The sequence below is a fragment of the Zootoca vivipara genome, chromosome 1 (assembly GCF_963506605.1).
Source record: "Zootoca vivipara chromosome 1, rZooViv1.1, whole genome shotgun sequence".
Taxonomy (NCBI): Eukaryota; Metazoa; Chordata; class Lepidosauria; order Squamata; family Lacertidae; genus Zootoca; species Zootoca vivipara.
In genome coordinates this window covers 20805877-20822604 of record NC_083276.1, presented here as the reverse complement: position 1 = coordinate 20822604, position 16728 = coordinate 20805877, and the positions used below count along the sequence as shown (strand labels likewise).

Below are 16728 nucleotides of genomic sequence, written 5' to 3'. Positions count from 1 at the left end.
TCCCTCTAGCACAGCATTCCCCAAGGTGGCCGATACCGTCACTGGGGGGCACTGGAACAATCCAGGGTGGGGGTGGTAGTAGCCTCGGGTGCAAATGGGGGGGCGTTGAATAAAAATAAGGGGGCGGTGGAGGCATAAAGGAATCGGAGAAGAGAAGAAAAAAATGAAGAAAAAATATTTGTACGTGTTTCATCTGTTGTGAACACTTACCACCAGGCGGTAGGCCAAATAAGTTTGGGAACCTCGGCTCCACCATAATGGACCTTTCCCCTTTCTCCTCCCCCCTCATGCGCCTCCATGCACTCCAAAGCAGCTCTGTGGAGTTGGGAGAACTTCCAGGACAGCATGTGCAGGGAGAGGCGATAGTTCTGTCTGGCGAGCAGAAAAGAGGGTGAGAATTCCGGAGCTGGGGTGCCCCTTTAGAGAAGACCCTGTTCTGGTTTCCGACCAATTGGATCTCTTTTAAAGGTGCTACAACCGCAATGGCCTCTCAACCATATTTCAGCTCATGGGCATACTGTAATATTGGGAGAGGCATCTTGAAACAGGTGCAATTTGCACCCTTCTATTACGCCCCTTTTAGGACATCTCTGCCAATGACGGGGTGGAAGATAGGTCCTTGTGCAGAAGTTTCCGTGAGTCGGGTGCATTTATCGTCCTCCTAGACGTGAACGTCAAGTGCTCACATAAAGTAAAGTACTTCAGGATGTTTTCCTAATGCACAAATCTCATTTCAAAAGTCATTTGTAATAAGTGGGAGCCCTTCTGTCAAAGTGTCTCATTTATTCCAAACCATCACTTGTAGAGCCAAGTGGTGTATTGGGGCGAAGTGGGGGTGGGGGAAATTAGACTGAGAAAGGGCGGTTGATTAACAAGCGTTCCCTGGGTTTTTTTGAAGGCCAAAAAGAGAATCTGAGCTTCAAGCGCTGTTTCTCTTTGCAGATGCTTCAGCTAAAGTCCTTTCAACCCTCGAAATGCCAAGGGAGTCAGCCTCTGCACCGACACTTGAAGCAGGTGTACCAGAGATGAGTAGCCATTCTTCCATGTCAAGTAAGCTTCCCCCTGGCTTTGAGGAGAGGAACTCTGTTACAGCACTTGAGAGCTTCTTCGTACGGTTTTGCCATCTGGTGCATCACCTTACTACACTAATTTACATTTGACTGGTCCTTTATGTGCACGGTGTGCAGGCCAGGCTGATTAATTGACTCCGTGAGAATGGGAGTGGTTTTGGCAGTCTGTAAGAGCAAGGCAAGGGACCCAGGTGGCGCTGTGGGCTAAACCACTGAGCCTAGGGCTTGCTGATCAGAAGGTCGGCGGTTCAAATCCCTGTGATGGGGTGAGCTCCCGTTGCTTGGACCCAGCTCCTGCCCACCTAGCAGTTCGAAAGCACGTCAAAGTGCAAGTAGATAAATAGGTACCGCTACAGTGGGAAGGTAAACAGTGTTCCGTGAGCTGCTCTGGTTTGCCAGAAGCGGCTTTGTCATGCTGACCACATGACCTGGAAGCTATACGCCGGCACCCTCAGCCAATAATGCGAGATGAGCGCGCAACCCCAGTCGGTCACGACTGGACCTAATGGTCAGGGGTCCCTTTACCTTTTTAAGGCTACAAGAGGATAATTGTAGATGGTGGGAAGGTAAACGACGTTTCCGTGTGCTGCTCTGGTTTGCCAGAAGCGGCTTAGTCATGCTGGCCACATGACCTGGAAGCTATACACCGGCTCCCTCGGCCAATAATGCGAGATGAGCGCGAAACCCCAGTCGGTCACGACTGGACCTAATGGTCAGGGGTCCCTTTACCTTTACCTTTTAAGAGCAAGGCATACTAGAAGGGAATGGATAAATCAGTTTCAGTTCCCTGTTTTTCCAATCATAAGTTCCCCATATTTCCACATTGGTTAGCTTTTTCTTTTATAAAGTCCTCATGAAAATTCATCAGCATACACACTTTTTTTTTTTGCAAGCATTTCCCCCTAATGCATTGTGTTTGCTGTTTATGGCATGGCGTGTGGCAATCAGCAGAGCATCAGGGATTGTCAAGGCAAGCATGGATGGGCCATTCCATATATCAGGTGATCCAACTTTTTTACTTTTTGTCATCCAATTTTCTTAATATTTTGTACGCTTGTTGAATTCTAAAATTTTAATTTTTTATCTCATCCTTTTGTGAGTTATAAGGGTTTGGAATTTCAAAAAATTGACAATTTTGACCTGCACAAAAACATTAAAAGCTCAGTGTTTGGGTAAAGTATAAATAATGGAAAAATAAATGTTTTCAGACCCATTTCATATGCAAGGTTTTTTTCTCCATAATTTTGTTTGATGTTCATTTTGTTGTAATGTTCATGAAATGAAGTACTAACAAGAATTCTTTCAAAGTATTAATTCTATCATGCAATAGCAAGCTATCACTTCAAACACTTTTTTAAAAGAAGAGCCTGACTAGCTTTTCAGATACAACTTTCTAAAGAAATGCCTGAAGTAACTGATATTACAGTTTGAAGTCTTGTTTATTCTGTTATATTTTACTCCAAGAAGACCCATTTATCCTAAATAGAACCCAATAAGACATTTAAAGTAAATCCATCATGTGACATGTGACATATCATATTAAGGCCCATGAAGTTCTGAAGAGATTGGTGTTTTTAGTTTTGACGTGTCTCAATTATGGGCTGAGCTTTTAAGGTTTTAGTGTAGTCTGGCAAGGCCAAAATTTTCAATTTTTAAAAAATTTCAAACCCTCATAACTCATAACAAACAGGATGGGATAAAAAAATTAAAATTTTAGATTTAAACTTAGTTTTGATCATTCAACAAACATACAAAATATTAAGAAAATTGGATGACATGGTTGGATCACTTGATATGGAATGACTCGAATGATTGTCGGGCATTGCAGATGCACCATGCATGTTTCTTTGCAATCACTGACGATTAGCTATGCAGGGGAAGATTGGTCACCTAACATCATTGTGACATCCGGTGATTGACAGCTGGGCACACCTGTCAAACGCAGCCCTCAAGGGGGGGGGAGAGATAAGGATCTGGTGGGATCCAGTTTCCCTCTCTTGTCATAACTGAGGCAATTTTAATCTGGTTTATTGGTTGACTTTTGTATGTTTTAAAGTAGGCTTGTATTTTTTTTTATAATGATTTTACTGCTTTATCTTTTGTAAACCGCTTTGAGGTTCTTTACAGCCAAACAGTGAATAAATTGTATGAAATAAATAAACCACTGTTCCAAGTTTTCTGGGCCATGCATGGCCACTTTAAAATGGCTCCACGGTGGAAAGAGAATGCCAGATTAATTTTATAAAGCCACTGATAACGCGGACATGTATAGAATATTATGTGAGAAAACTCATATAGTCAGAAACATGCATATTGTGCTGTATTGGCCCACCTGCACCTCAAATATTAGAGAATCCTTTCATCCCCCCCTCCCATTACAAGAATAACCACTCCAATATTAATAGTCAAAGCTGTCCTTGAGACATCAGATGAGTAACTCCCAGAAACCGAAATCAAGTGTTCTGATAATGAATAATATGCCGCAGAGAAGCTTTAATTTCCATTATAAAAGCAAAGGAGCAATTTCAAAACAGCCAATTTCCTATGTTTTCAACTCTCATCTGCACCCCAAGCAATAATGTCTGCTCTGAAATTTTAATTGCTGTTCTTTCATTGGGAAATTCAGTGTTTGATAAACTGATAAGGCTTTCATTTTAAACCATCGCACTGGAGATGATGGAAGTTATGTTGTTCCCAACTGGATGTGAAAGACTTCTTTCTGCAGGAAACTTCCCTTTTAAAAGCACATAATCAAATCCTATTATATCAAATGGAACCAGAATTTGCATCAATTCCAGCAGGTCAGACAGGATGTTGTCTGGGGTATTGAAAGAAGCGAAATGTGCACAAGGGCATCCGAGGGCAACACTCTGAACTGAAATACTTTTGAAATGGGTTCAGTCTGACATTCGCCAGCAGATGACATGGACCAGTACTAATGCTTGCTTTGGATCCAAAAACCAAATCCTTCCAAACAAAACCACACAATCTCTTCAAATTTTACTTTCATTAGGGCTCCAGGTAAATCCTAGATTCCGAACCCAATCAGGCTGATTTGGTTTGACCTGGGATTCATCAAGGCTGCAACTACACAACTATAAAAATGCTCTGGGAAAAAAAAGTTTTAAAGCTCACAATGCGAAATTTAATAGAGTTCCGATTTCAGCTCTACAGCGCCATATGGTGTCACAGCATTATAACGCATTTATAACGTTTTATTTTCACTAATGTAGCAGAGTCCCCAGAGTGAGTTGACTCTGGGGGCCAGGTTTCGGAACATGTTCACAGTTTCTTACATTCTTCTGTTTTTAAAAAATGTTTTTTTTTAATGTTCTTCTGGATCAGACCAAAAACCTAACTAGCGTCCTGTTTTCACATCTCAGCAGCCAACCTGATTCCTATGGGGAGATCAGAAGGAGGGCATGAGTACAGTAGCACTCTTCCACCCAAGATCCTCAGAAACTGTTATTCAGAGACATACTGCTTCCCGTATTGGAGGGAAAACATAGCCATCATGGCTGGTAGCCACTGGTGGCCATTTATAGCCTTCTCTTTGCTGGATTTGTCTATAAGCCAAACACCTCCCTTTCCACATGGAACACTGAATGGTGAGAATCATAGAATCATAGAGTTGGAAGAGACCACAAGGGCCATCCAGTCCAACCCCCTGCCAAGCAGGAAACACTACCGGGGTATCAAAGCATTCCTGACAGATGGCTGTCAAGCCTCCGCTTAAAGACCTCCAAAGAAGGAGACGCCACCACACTCCTTGGCAGCAAATTCCAGTGTCGGACAGCTCTTACTGTCAGGAAGTTCTTCCTAATGTTTAGGTGGAATCTTCTTTCTTGTAGCTTAAATCCATTGCTCCGTGTCCACTTCTCTGGAGCAGCAGAAAACAACCTTTCACCCTCTTCTATATGACATCCTGTTATATATTTGAACATGGCTATCATATCACCCCTTAACCTTCTCTTCTCCAGGCTAAACATACCCAGCTCCCTAAGCCGTTCCTCATAAGGCATCTTTTCCAGGCCTTTGACCATTTTGGTTGCCCTCCTCTGGACATGTTCCAGCTTCTCAGTATCCTTCTAGAACTGTGGTGCCCAGAACTGGACACAGTACTCCAGGTGAGGTCTGACCAGAGCAGAATACAGTGGTACTATTACTTCCCTTGATCTAGATGCTATACTCCTATTGATGCAGCCCAGAATTGCATTGGCTGCTGCATCACACTGTTGACTCATGTCAAGTTTGTGGTCTACCAAGACTCCTAGATCCTTTTCACATGTACTGCTCTCAAGCCAGGTGTCACCCATCCTGTATTTGTGCCTTTCATATCCCCCCCCCCAGTGTAGTACTTTCCATTTCTCCCTGTTAAACACACACAAAAATCTCACTGGATCCAGCGATCAGTTTCTTCAAATATTCCCGAAGGACTGTCTTGCAAAAGATGGAGTAGACTTGTTTTCTTTAAAAATAAAATAAAATCCAATTTTTCACTTTACAATGTTTCTGCAACAAAAATTAAATCTAAAACATCAAAATTTTCTTCGACTTCCCTCCCCTCTTCTCTGTAGTTCCTTATTCTATGTCTCAATCTTTACTGCATAAGCAGTTCCAGAAATCATATTTAAACATGTATTTCAACTCAGTGAACTCATTTCGGAATGTATTTTATCCTAAAATAGGTATTCTTTTATTTTTTAGCCAAGGACTGTATTGTAGAAAACAGAGGAGTGCAAAAAGTCGAAGGATGGTTACATCCTGAACTATGTGTTAGTAGGGGAGGATGTGGGTTAGATCAGTTTAAAATATGTGCCCAGTGAAAACCTCCTCCATCCTGAAGCTCTTCCATTTCTGACTTGCAGCTCAGTTCCGACAAATGAAGAGGGGATCTCTGGGAGCTCTCACTATGAACCAGCTAATGAAGAGGCAGCTGGAACACCAGTCTAGTGCCCCTCATAATATCAGCACATGGGACACTGGTAAGTATTTCCACCCTCCATCCCTGTGTCCCTCTGTGCCTCTCTTTCCCCTTTCCTTTCTCTTCCATCGTTCTGGTCCCATAGGCTAATCAGTGGCTGCGTATGCTTGCTGTGTTGAATTGCTGGTGTTGTAGAATCTTCCACTGCATAGCTCAGTTGGCTAGAGCACAGTGCTGATAACTCCAAGGTTGCGGGTTCGATCCCCATATGGGACAGCTGATTATTCCTGCATTGCAGGGCATTGGACTAGGTGATTCTCTTGTTGTTGTTGTTTAGTCGTTTAGTCGTGTCCGACTCTTCGTGACCCCATGGACCATAGCACGCCAGGCACTCCTGTCTTGCACTGCCTCCCGCAATTTGGTCAAACTCATGTTCGTAGCTTCGAGAACACTGTCCAACCATCTTGTCCTCTGTCGTCCCCTTCTCCTAGTGCCCTCAATCTTTCCCAACATCAGGGTCTTTTCCAAGGATTCTTCTCTTCTCATGAGGTGGCCAAAGTATTGGAGCCTCAGCTTCACGATCTGTCCTTCCAGGGAGCACTCAGGGCTGATTTCCTTAAGAATGGATAGGTTTGATCTTCTTGCAGTCCATGGGACTCTCAAGAGTCTCCTCCAGCACCATAATTCAAAAGCATCAATTCTTCGGCGATCAGCCTTCTTTATGGTCCAGCTCTCACTTCCATACATCACTACTGGGAAAACCATAGCTTTAACTATACGGACCTTTGTCGGCAAGGTGATGTCTCTGCTTTTTAAGATGCTATCTAGGTTTGTCATTGCTTTTCTCCCAAGAAGCAGGCGTCTTTTAATTTTGTGACTGCTGTCACCATCTGCAGTGATCAAGGAGCCCAAGAAGGTAAAATCTCTCACTGCCTCCATTTCTTCCCCTGGGTTGTTTGTTTGCCTTTAGAAATGTGCAGGATCTTTTTCATGGAGCTCTTACCCCCATGCCTAGTTTGGTCCTTGGAAATGAAAAGCCAGGTGATTCTCTTGAAACGCTACAATTCTATGATTCTATGGAAAGAAGCCTGGCTTAAAACCAAGTCAACGGAAAGACTATGATCTTGTTGATAGGGAAGCCACTGTTTTTCTTCTGTGAAATCTCCAACACCACAGATCTAACACCAGTTTGATCTAAACTGAGGATGTGCATGGCTGGATCGATGGACACTGAAGAACCTGCTTTTGCTTTCATATATCTCTGCTTCTATATTCGGCAGGGGCAGCCCTCGCTTTAGGCAGAATGAGGCAACCATAGATGATGAGGCACAGTAGCCTGCAAGTCTTCCACCTCAGCTTCCTAGCTATTCCTCTCTGCTTTTAAATGGCCTGTCCTTGTCCCCCTAACCTGGCCTGCTGTTGCAGGTGTGGTCAAGAATGCTATCTTGACACCAGTGTTGAATTAAGATTAATCTGACAGTTCAGTCAGTTTCTATACGTGGAGTGGCAAGGAGATGTGATCCTATTCTTTAAACCACTGAGCCTCTTGGACTTGCTGATCAGAAGGTTGGCAGTTTGAATCCGTAAGACGGTGTGAGCTACCATTGGTCTGTCCCAGTTTCTGCCAACCTAGCAGCTTGAAAGCACACCAGTGCAAGTAGATAAATAGGCACCACTGCGGCGGGAAGGTAAATGGCATTTCTGTGCGCTCTGGTTTCCATCACAGTGTTCTGTTGTACCAGAAGCGGTTTAGTCATGCTGGCCACATGACCCAGAAAGCTGTCTGTGGACAAACGCCGGCTCCCTTGGCCTGAAAGTGAGATGAGCGCCACAACCCCATAGTCTCCTTTGACTGGACTTAACCGTCCAGGGGTCCTTTACCTTACCTACTATCAACTGCCAAATTCCTTGGGCCCGTCCTGATTTCAGACCTCTCTCTTGATGACCACTGGTGAAACTAGGCATGGTGTATGAGATCCTGCTAATTAGAACAAATAGGACCATGTGTGTGTGTGTGTGTGTGTGTGGTCACTCTTATACCACTTTAACACTCGCAGAGAATCCTGGGAACCGTTGTTTGTTAAGAATGCTGATGTTAAAGACCTAACATTCCCGGCATCCTTAACAAGCTGCAGTTCTCAGGAATCTCTGGACCAGGCATCCCCAAACTTCGGCCCTCCAGATGTTTTGGACTACAATTCCCATCTTCCCTGACCACTGGTCCTGTTAGCTAGGGATCATGGGAGTTGTAGGCCAAAACATGTGAAGGGCCGCAGTTTGGGGATGTTAAAGCAGGATAAATGTGTGCTAAGTACATGGTGTGGGTGTGTCTTCTGTGTGGATGTGAAAGAGAGAAAGATTTGGATCAGCCCACAATGCTGGGGGAGGCGAGTTAACCCTTTCCCCGCTGCATAACTTTCTTGATGAAAATCATCCCCCAGAGCTACTATTTCCTTGTCCAGGAAAACAACACCACTTTGTCCCTCTCCCATTTTGCTGGGTTGTTTGTTTGCCTTTAGAAATGTGCAGGATCTTTTTCATGGAGCTCTTACCCCCATGCCTAGTTTGGTCCTTGGAAATGAAAAGCCAAGTACTCAGAGAAGTATTCCTCAAGGATTTTACTTGTGTGCACTAGCAAAAGCTATTTCCTTGGGGCAAGAGACATTCACCTCTTCTTCCTCACTTGGTTGAGCTTCCCCATTGGTTTCATAGTAGCTCAATTTATTCCCACACAGGAGGCAGCTATGCTACTTACAACCAACGAGTCATTAAAGTAGAACATGGTTCCCTACAGGAGGGGTAGGGGAACCTGTGACCCGCCAGCCATTGCTGGACTACAACTCCCATCATCCTCGGTCACTGACCATGCTAGCTGGGGCTGATGGGAGTTGGAGTCCAACAGCATCTGAAGAGCAGCAAGTTCCTCACCCCATATTGGGTCAGGCTGGGCCGCTAGTTCATACAAATTGTGGCCGTTTTTATAATCAAGACTTCTGTCCTCATACTTCCCTTATCGTCGTTTAAAAACAAAACGAAGACGGTTTTCAGTGTCTGTCTGTTAACGTATCTTTGCTAACCACACTAAACATTTATTAAGCCTTTGGCTCTCTTTCCCACCCCTCCATAATTCTGTAGAATCCTCCAGGATGTCCCAGTTGGCTGATGATTTTACAGAATGATAGATCCTGGCAAATTACAGAGACCAGATGCTTCACTGCAGTTATCTTCCAAAATTATGCATTTGGGGAACTTCTGCAATGAAGCGGGAAATGCTAGGAGAATTCCCAAGATAGAAAGCAAGGGACATGTTTCTGTCACAAGATTAGTTGATGCACATGGATCAGAAATGGCTGTTTAATTCAGAATCGGTTTAGTTTTCTGTTCCTTCTTGGACACCTGTGGTCCTGAGATCAGCATTGTTTCAGATAACTCACCCTGGGATTGGACTAAAGATTCCTGTTCATGAACAGTCCCAGATTTACCAGATTAATTTTTCTGCTGTCTTGTTTGCTATATCATACAGTCCCATTTCTGCTGTTAGAGCCTGTAGTGTGCCTATGATGTCACTGCCCTCACTGCCCACTCTTCCCCCACCCTTCCCACCGTCCCTGAAGAGTTAGCATTTCTGGCAATATGGGAGCTGCACTTGAGGAGCTGCACAGGATATTCTTGTAAAGAAGCTGGTAAAATGCGGGCTAGACAAAGCTACCATTCAGTGGATTTGTAACTGGCTGACTGACCGAACCCAAAGGGTGCTCATCAATGGCTCATCCTCATCCTGGACAGTAGTGACTAGTGGGGTGCCACAGGGTTCTGTCTTGAGCCCAGTCTTATTCAACATCTTCATCAATGACTTGGATGATGGGAGGGGTGGCTAATACCCCAGAGGACAGGATCGCACTTAAAAATGACCTTAACAGATTGGACAACTGGGCCAAAGCAAACAAGATGAATTTTAACAGGGAGAAATGTAAAGTACTACACTTGGGCAAAAAATAATAATGAAAGGCACAAATACAGGATGGGAGACACCTGGCTTGAGAGCAGTACATGTGAAAAGGATCTAGGAGTCTTGGTAGACCACAAACTTGACATGAGTCAGCAGTGTGATGCAGCAGCTAAAAAAGCCAATGCAATTCTGGGCTGCATCAATAGGAGTATAGCATCTAGATCAAGGGAAGTAATAGTACCACTGTATTCTGCTCTGGTCAGACCTCACCTGGAGTACTGTGTCCAGTTCTGGGCACCACAGTTCAAGAAGGATACTGATAAGCTGGAACGTGTCCAGAAGAGGGCAACCAAAATGGTCAAAGGCCTGGAAACGATGCCTTATGAGGAACGGCTTAGGGAGCTGGGTATGTTTAGCCTGGAGAAGAGAAGGTTAAGGGGTGATATGATAGCCATGTTCAAATATATAAAAGGATGTCATATAGAGGAGGGAGAAAGGTTGTTTTCTGCTGCTCCAGAGAAGCAGACACAGAGCAATGGATTCAAACTACAAGAAAGAAGATTCCACCTAAACATTAGAAAGAACTTCCTGACAGTAAGAGCTGTTCGGCAGTGGGATTTGCTGCCAAGGAGTGTGGTGGAGTCTCCTTCTTTGGAGGTCTTTAAGCAGAGGATTGGCAGCCACATGTCAAGAATGCTTTGATGGTGTTTCCTGCTTGGCAGGGGGTTGGACTGGATGGCCCTTGTGGTCTCTTCCAACTCTATGACTTTATGAGTGCATGGGGACAGAGGCATGGGCCAAGCTGTGCCATGCAGGCTTCAGGAGCCCAACTCAGCCTCACAAGATTGGCAGTGGTGAAATTGCAGTATTCCAAACCCAGATGGACCTGGAAAATGTGGAACATCCCCTCCCTCCAATTCTCTGATGGGTTTGATCCTGCCAGACTCTCAAATCTGCTAGTGACAACCCTGCTCATTTCACCTAGAAAAGAAGAATGCTAGTTTTCTTTACTTCTTGGCTACCACATGTCTTCTGCTCTGCTTTACCTCTGATTTTAACGTAGATAATTTCTAAACTTGTTTCAGAAATGGTGCAGTTTGCCACAGTTTGCCATTCTTTTCTATTTTCTTTCCGCCCCACAAATGACTTTAATGGGGCGGGGGCGGGGGGAGAGCTTCCATTTTGTGGAGGTGACTTTTGGGTTTGCCTTTCTCACACTTCATTTCAAATTGTTCACCCTCAAATTCTTTTTCTGCAATGCAAATTCGCCATGTAAATCTAAAGCATCCTGTGGCATTGTGGTGAGCATCTTTGATCTTATTTTGCTGTGTCCTTGACATTGCCTTCTACTACAGCTCTTAACATATTCCATTTCTTTCTGTATATAGTTCCCAAGTTCATATATAATCTAAATCCTCTGACCACTTCAGCTCTTCTAGAGTTTGGTAGCTCTTTGTGTTGACCCAAGCTGTTGCGATTTCAGTGCATTCTCTGCCTTCTTTTAAATATATATTTAGTTTATGAAGTGGTCTCAGCATCTAGGGAGGTGATACCGCTCAGTGGGAGAGATATACTTCACATGCATAAGGTTCCAGGCTCAATTCCTGGTATCTCCACTTAAAGGATGTGGAAGACTTCTGTCTGAGATACAGCGAATGCAATCTCAGGTTCATTCTCAAGGCAGGGCTGGGGAAGACTGCCAGTCAGAGTTCACAACACTGGGCTAAATGGACAAATGGTCTGACCTGGTCTGCTGCCTTCTCTTTCTTACAGAGTTGTCTTTTTTCTAGTTGCCTTGCATTAGCTGTTTGTCGCTAGCTGTTGTGCTCGTGTGTGGTGTCTTTGTGGTGCTGGTGGCAGACTCTCAGCAGAGACTAGAGGGGACTGAAGTTCTCTGTTTGTCCACAGAACAGATACAGCATGGGAAGAGGCCGTGCAATGTCTCAGTTTGCCTAAACCCTGACCTGGAGGGACCACCACTAAGAATAAGAGGTTAGTTCAGTGTCCATTCAGCCTTGGTTTCACCTCCGCAGCTTCACAACCAAGGAGCTTAGTTAGAGCTGAATGTGATGGTGGTTCTGGCAGACCCCGAGCTGACGTCACTGACCATTGGGCCAAAGCAAACAAGATGAATTTTAACAAGGAGAAATGTAAAGTACTACACTGGGGCAAAAAAAATGAAAGGCACAAATACAGGATGGGAGACACCTGGCTTGAGAGCAGTACATGTGAAAAGGATCTAGGAGTCTTGGTAGACCACAAACTTGACATGAGTCAACAGTGGGATGCAGCAGCTAAAAAAGCCAATGCAATTCTGGGCTGCATCAATAGGAGTATAGCATCTAGATCAAGGGAAGTAATAGTACCACTGTATTCTGCTCTGGTCAGACCTCACCTGGAGTATTGTGTCCAGTTCTGGGCACCACAGTTCAAGAAGGATACTGATAAGCTGGAACGTGTCCAGAAGAGGGCAACCAAAATGGTCAAAGGCCTGGAAACGATGCCTTATGAGGAACGGCTTAGGGAGCTGGGTATGTTTAGCCTGGAGAAGAGAAGGTTAAGGGGTGATATGATAACCATGTTCAAATATATAAAAGGATGTCATATAGAGGAGGGAGAAAGGTTGTTTTCTGCTGCTCCAGAGAAGCGGACACGGAGCAACGGATTCAAACTACAAGAAAGAAAATTCCACCTAAACATTAGGAAGAACTTCCTGACAGTAAGAGCTGTTCGGCAGTGGAATTTGCTGCCAAGGAGTGTGGTGGAGTCTCCTTCTTTGGAGGTCTTTAAGCAGAGGCTTGACAGCCATCTGTCAGGAATGCTTTGATGGTGTTTCCTGCTTGGCAGGGGGTTGGACTGGATGGCCCTTGTGGTCTCTTCCAACTCTATGATTCTATGATTCTATGATTCATTTCGCACAGAGCTTTGGATTACAAGACTAGATATCTCCTCAGCCCAGATTTGAAGTGGGCAACTTGGAGCTCTCACAATGTTCTTCTTTCATAGCAATCGGGTTTTTTTCTCTCATTTATAATCTCTAGCAAAGTTTGGCAACTGTTTCTTTGCAAAAGAACAGCAAGCTGACTCTGAAATTGCTTTGTCTCTCAGGCGTCTTGCTAATCTAACCCCTGTAATGAATTCTGAGCTATCCTTACAGCACAATACAATAGGGGATAGGGAAATTATGCATTCTTATTATGATGTTCTGGTTAAAGTAGGTGACCTCCCCTCGCCCCCTGCTGATATACAGACCTGCAGCTTCGTGTTATCTGCTGGCTTCTACCTGCACACACCAGCCTCCACCTGCCTCAGAATTTTGTGCTAGGGAAGCCATCCGATCCCTAGAGTTAAGTCACAAAGAAGGAGTTAGACCAGGCACATGTAATCAGTACAGCTTTCATTCTGTGTTATCATTGTTGAAGGGCTCTGAAAACCAAGAGTCCATCAAGTTAAAGCTCAAAAGGACCATTGAAGATATCCATTCTTGGACTTGATGGAGGAAGTACTTGCAGAGAAGAAATATTTGTACCAGGATCTAAGTCTGATTCCATTTGATGTTGCAGTAACTTATTTACCATAGGAAAGAGGTTATGTAATGGCAGCTGCAGAAATCACATCTGTATAACTACCATGGATTGCCAGGCTTCTTTGGACATGTTAACCCCCCCAAAACATTATTAATTGCCCAGTAGTTCACTACCTGTCTGTGCTTTCCAGATAGTCTTAGCTCTGTGACCCACTCTCCTTAACCTCTGACTCCCCCCTTCCCAGGTTTACATGGCTTCCCCATGTGTCTTTGTGAAAAAGGCGCTGTAGTGACCCTCTTTCAATCGTACTCTTTCTAAGCCCCAAATCACCCAACATTTATAGATGATGAGTTTACTCTCATATCGGCCTGTTTTGCCTCTGACAGATGCTAGCCATGCAATGCTAAGATTCCATTTCACCTCCTCTGTCTAACTGAAACTGTTTGCCAGGTCTTGATGAATGGACACTTTCAGTCCCCAACCTTTCTTAAAGGTGAGACGTATTTCATCTAACATCACATAAAAACAACAACCCATTGATTGAAAGAATCTCTGGCTGGCCAGCTCTGTTCTGCAGTGCTAAAGAAGGGACCGGAACAGGATTGTGAATGCAAAACTGGGACATCCTCTTGGTTTCTTCTTTTGGTGTCTTTGACTTTGATAGAGAATATCATAGAAGAGCAAGAGACCAAATATGATTGAAGGAGTTCTCCAAACACACTGCTATTTGTGCTTCTAGCACGGCTCTTCATTGGGGACAATCCTTCAGATTTTTGATTACTTTAGAAACATCCCATCACTTTTGATGAAATTTACATCAGCAGAAAGTATTGGTCAAAAGAGAAATCTACTTTCACGTACAAAACAGTTACTTTTGCTTTTTAATCCCATTAATATTCAAGGACCCTTCCTTCCTTCCTTCCTTCCTTCCTTCCTTCCTTCCTTCCTTCCTTCCTTCCTTCCTTCCTTCCTTCCTTCCTTCCCCTCTTTCTCTCCCCCTTCTCTCTCTAGGTGCCACAAAATCTAGCTTGCTGTCAGCACCCAGTATAGTCAGTATGTTTGTACCAGCACCCGAAGATTTTATTGATGACCAGCCGACCATGATGACTGACAAGTAAGCACCTTTCATTTCTTCATTCTAATTGCACACACAAATGATGGCAAACACACAAATGATGAAACAGTCAAAACATCTGCAAAGCTATTCCAGTGCAGGTTCAGACTGGGAAACTTCTCAATTAAAAAGGCTTGTTAAAACAAGAAAGTCTTCAGTAAGCAGTGAAGAGGCAACAGAGACGACACCTGTCTAATACTCAAGGGGAAGCAATTCCAGAGAGTAGTTTTGTGACACTAAGGGCCTGATTCCTACATTGGGCGAAACAGACCTCCTGATATCTGCAGGAGGCCTTCAGCTGCGGAGTGCAGTGGTCTGACTGGTTATATAAGGGGAGAGATGATCTTTCAGGTATCCTGGTCCCACCCTGTATCGGGCTTTATACACTGAAAGCAGCTTTGAACTTAGCCCAGAGGTTAACAGGTAGCCACTTGTGCATTGAGTGGTTTGTCATTTAAGACCAACAATAGACGTAGATTAGATTTATAATTTAGAATAGATTTATAAACAGCAGCAGCAGCAGCAGCAGCAGAGCACTTTGTAACTCAAACACAACTGGAAGTATCTTTAGAAGACTTCCTTAAACTTTTCAAGTAAAGAAAGTATCCTCCTTCTTTATCTTTAAACTGGATTGGGATTGAACAACCCTCGTAACAAAGTACACCTTCAAATAGAGGACTGTCTTGTGTAAAACAGGACATGTGGCCACCCCTGCAGGTGCCCAGAGGCAAATTACTCAGGCAAAAATGTGTTGGGAATGGTATCTCACCTTGCGCTCTGACCATTCCGCATTACTCCTCTGAATGCATTATCAAGTACCAGTGGCTGCAAAAACCTGACTAGCATTGCAATGGGAATAAAAGGAAGTAGAATTAAGATTTTCATTTTATTTTTGTAAATGACCAAATATCTCGTGAGGTTAATTTTGTTTCAGCCGGTTGGTCTGGCTGCTTTCAGAAAGCTTTGGCAGCAGGTAGTAAACTGGGCTAAATGAGATTGACTTTCATGACCTTGCTGGCATTTTCTCCTGCTGCCGCTGAGAGGGAAGAGGAAAATTGCCTGTACAATCCCATTAAGTTCAAATATCACAATCTGTTGGAGACATTAGTGAGTGGTTGATCAAATTACCCAAGCATGCCCATTGGGCCGAGATGTACTGGTTTCCCAATGCTGTTTGTCTCTTTCTGTGCCCTGCGATATTCTGCCTCATCTCTCCTGCATCTGACATGTCCCTTAAGATATCTCTCTCTCTCTCTCTCTCTCTCTCTCTCTCTCTCTCTCTCTCTCTCTCTCACACACACACACACACACACACACACACACACACAGCCTGCAGGAGCAGCCTGCCAGTCAGTGCCCAAAGCACTTAATGCTGAATAAATGTCTTCCTTCCTTTCCTGCAAGCCAACCCACTGATCCGTCAGTCATGGCTTTAATCACTGTAGGAATGTAATGTCCTCTTTTAATGCCCAGACCTCTTCTTCATAATTTTCTTACAGGTGCCATGATTGTGGAGCCATCTTGGAAGAGTATGATGAAGAAACATTAGGTCTGGCCATTGTGGTTCTCTCCACGTTTATTCACCTCAGCCCAGATCTGGCTGCTCCTTTGTTGCTGGATATCATGCAGTCTGTAGGAAGGTAAGAAACTTGCCTTGCCTTGCTGCTTTATACTGACTCAGACTAATGGTCCACCTTGCTTAGTATCACCGTCAATGACACAGAATCATAGAAAGGTAGAGGTGGAAGGGATCCCGAGGGTCATCTAGTCCAACCCCCTGCAATGTAGGAATCTCAGCAAAAGAAATCCATGACAGATGGCCATCCAGCCTCTGCTTAAAAACCTCCAAGGAAGCAGAGTCCACAACCTCCCGAGGGAGACCATTCCACTGTCGAACAGCTCTTAAAAAGTTATTCCTGATGTTTAGTCAGAATCTTCTTTCTTGTAACTTGGAGCCATTGGTTTGGAGTCCTACGCTCCAGAGCAGGAGAAAACAAGCTTGCTCCATCTTCTGTGTGACAGCCCTTGAGATATTTAAAGGTGGTGCTGTGGGTTAAACCACAGAGCCTAGGGCTTGCCGATCAGAAGGTTGGCGGTTCGAATCCCTGCGACGGGGTGAGCTCCCATTGCTCAGTCCCAGCTCC

General features: G+C 44.2%; 1 protein-coding gene across 6 annotated transcripts in view; it reads left to right on the top strand.

Moving 5' to 3' along the window:
- UNC79 (unc-79 homolog, NALCN channel complex subunit) overlaps nucleotides 1-16728 on the top strand; it is a 155604-nt gene that overhangs the window by 104381 nt on the left and 34495 nt on the right. For 4 of the 6 annotated variants that reach the window (XM_035106977.2, XM_035106968.2, XM_035106932.2 and 1 more), the window contains 5 exons: nucleotides 943-1050; nucleotides 5939-6055; nucleotides 11852-11935; nucleotides 14482-14584; nucleotides 16084-16224. In XM_035106977.2, the coding sequence (XP_034962868.2) occupies nucleotides 943-1050; nucleotides 5939-6055; nucleotides 11852-11935; nucleotides 14482-14584; nucleotides 16084-16224 (553 nt within the window). The remainder of the gene's footprint in view (nucleotides 1-942; nucleotides 1051-5938; nucleotides 6056-11851; nucleotides 11936-14481; nucleotides 14585-16083; nucleotides 16225-16728) is intronic. The other 2 variants (XM_035106960.2, XM_035106951.2) reach the window with 2 other exon arrangements.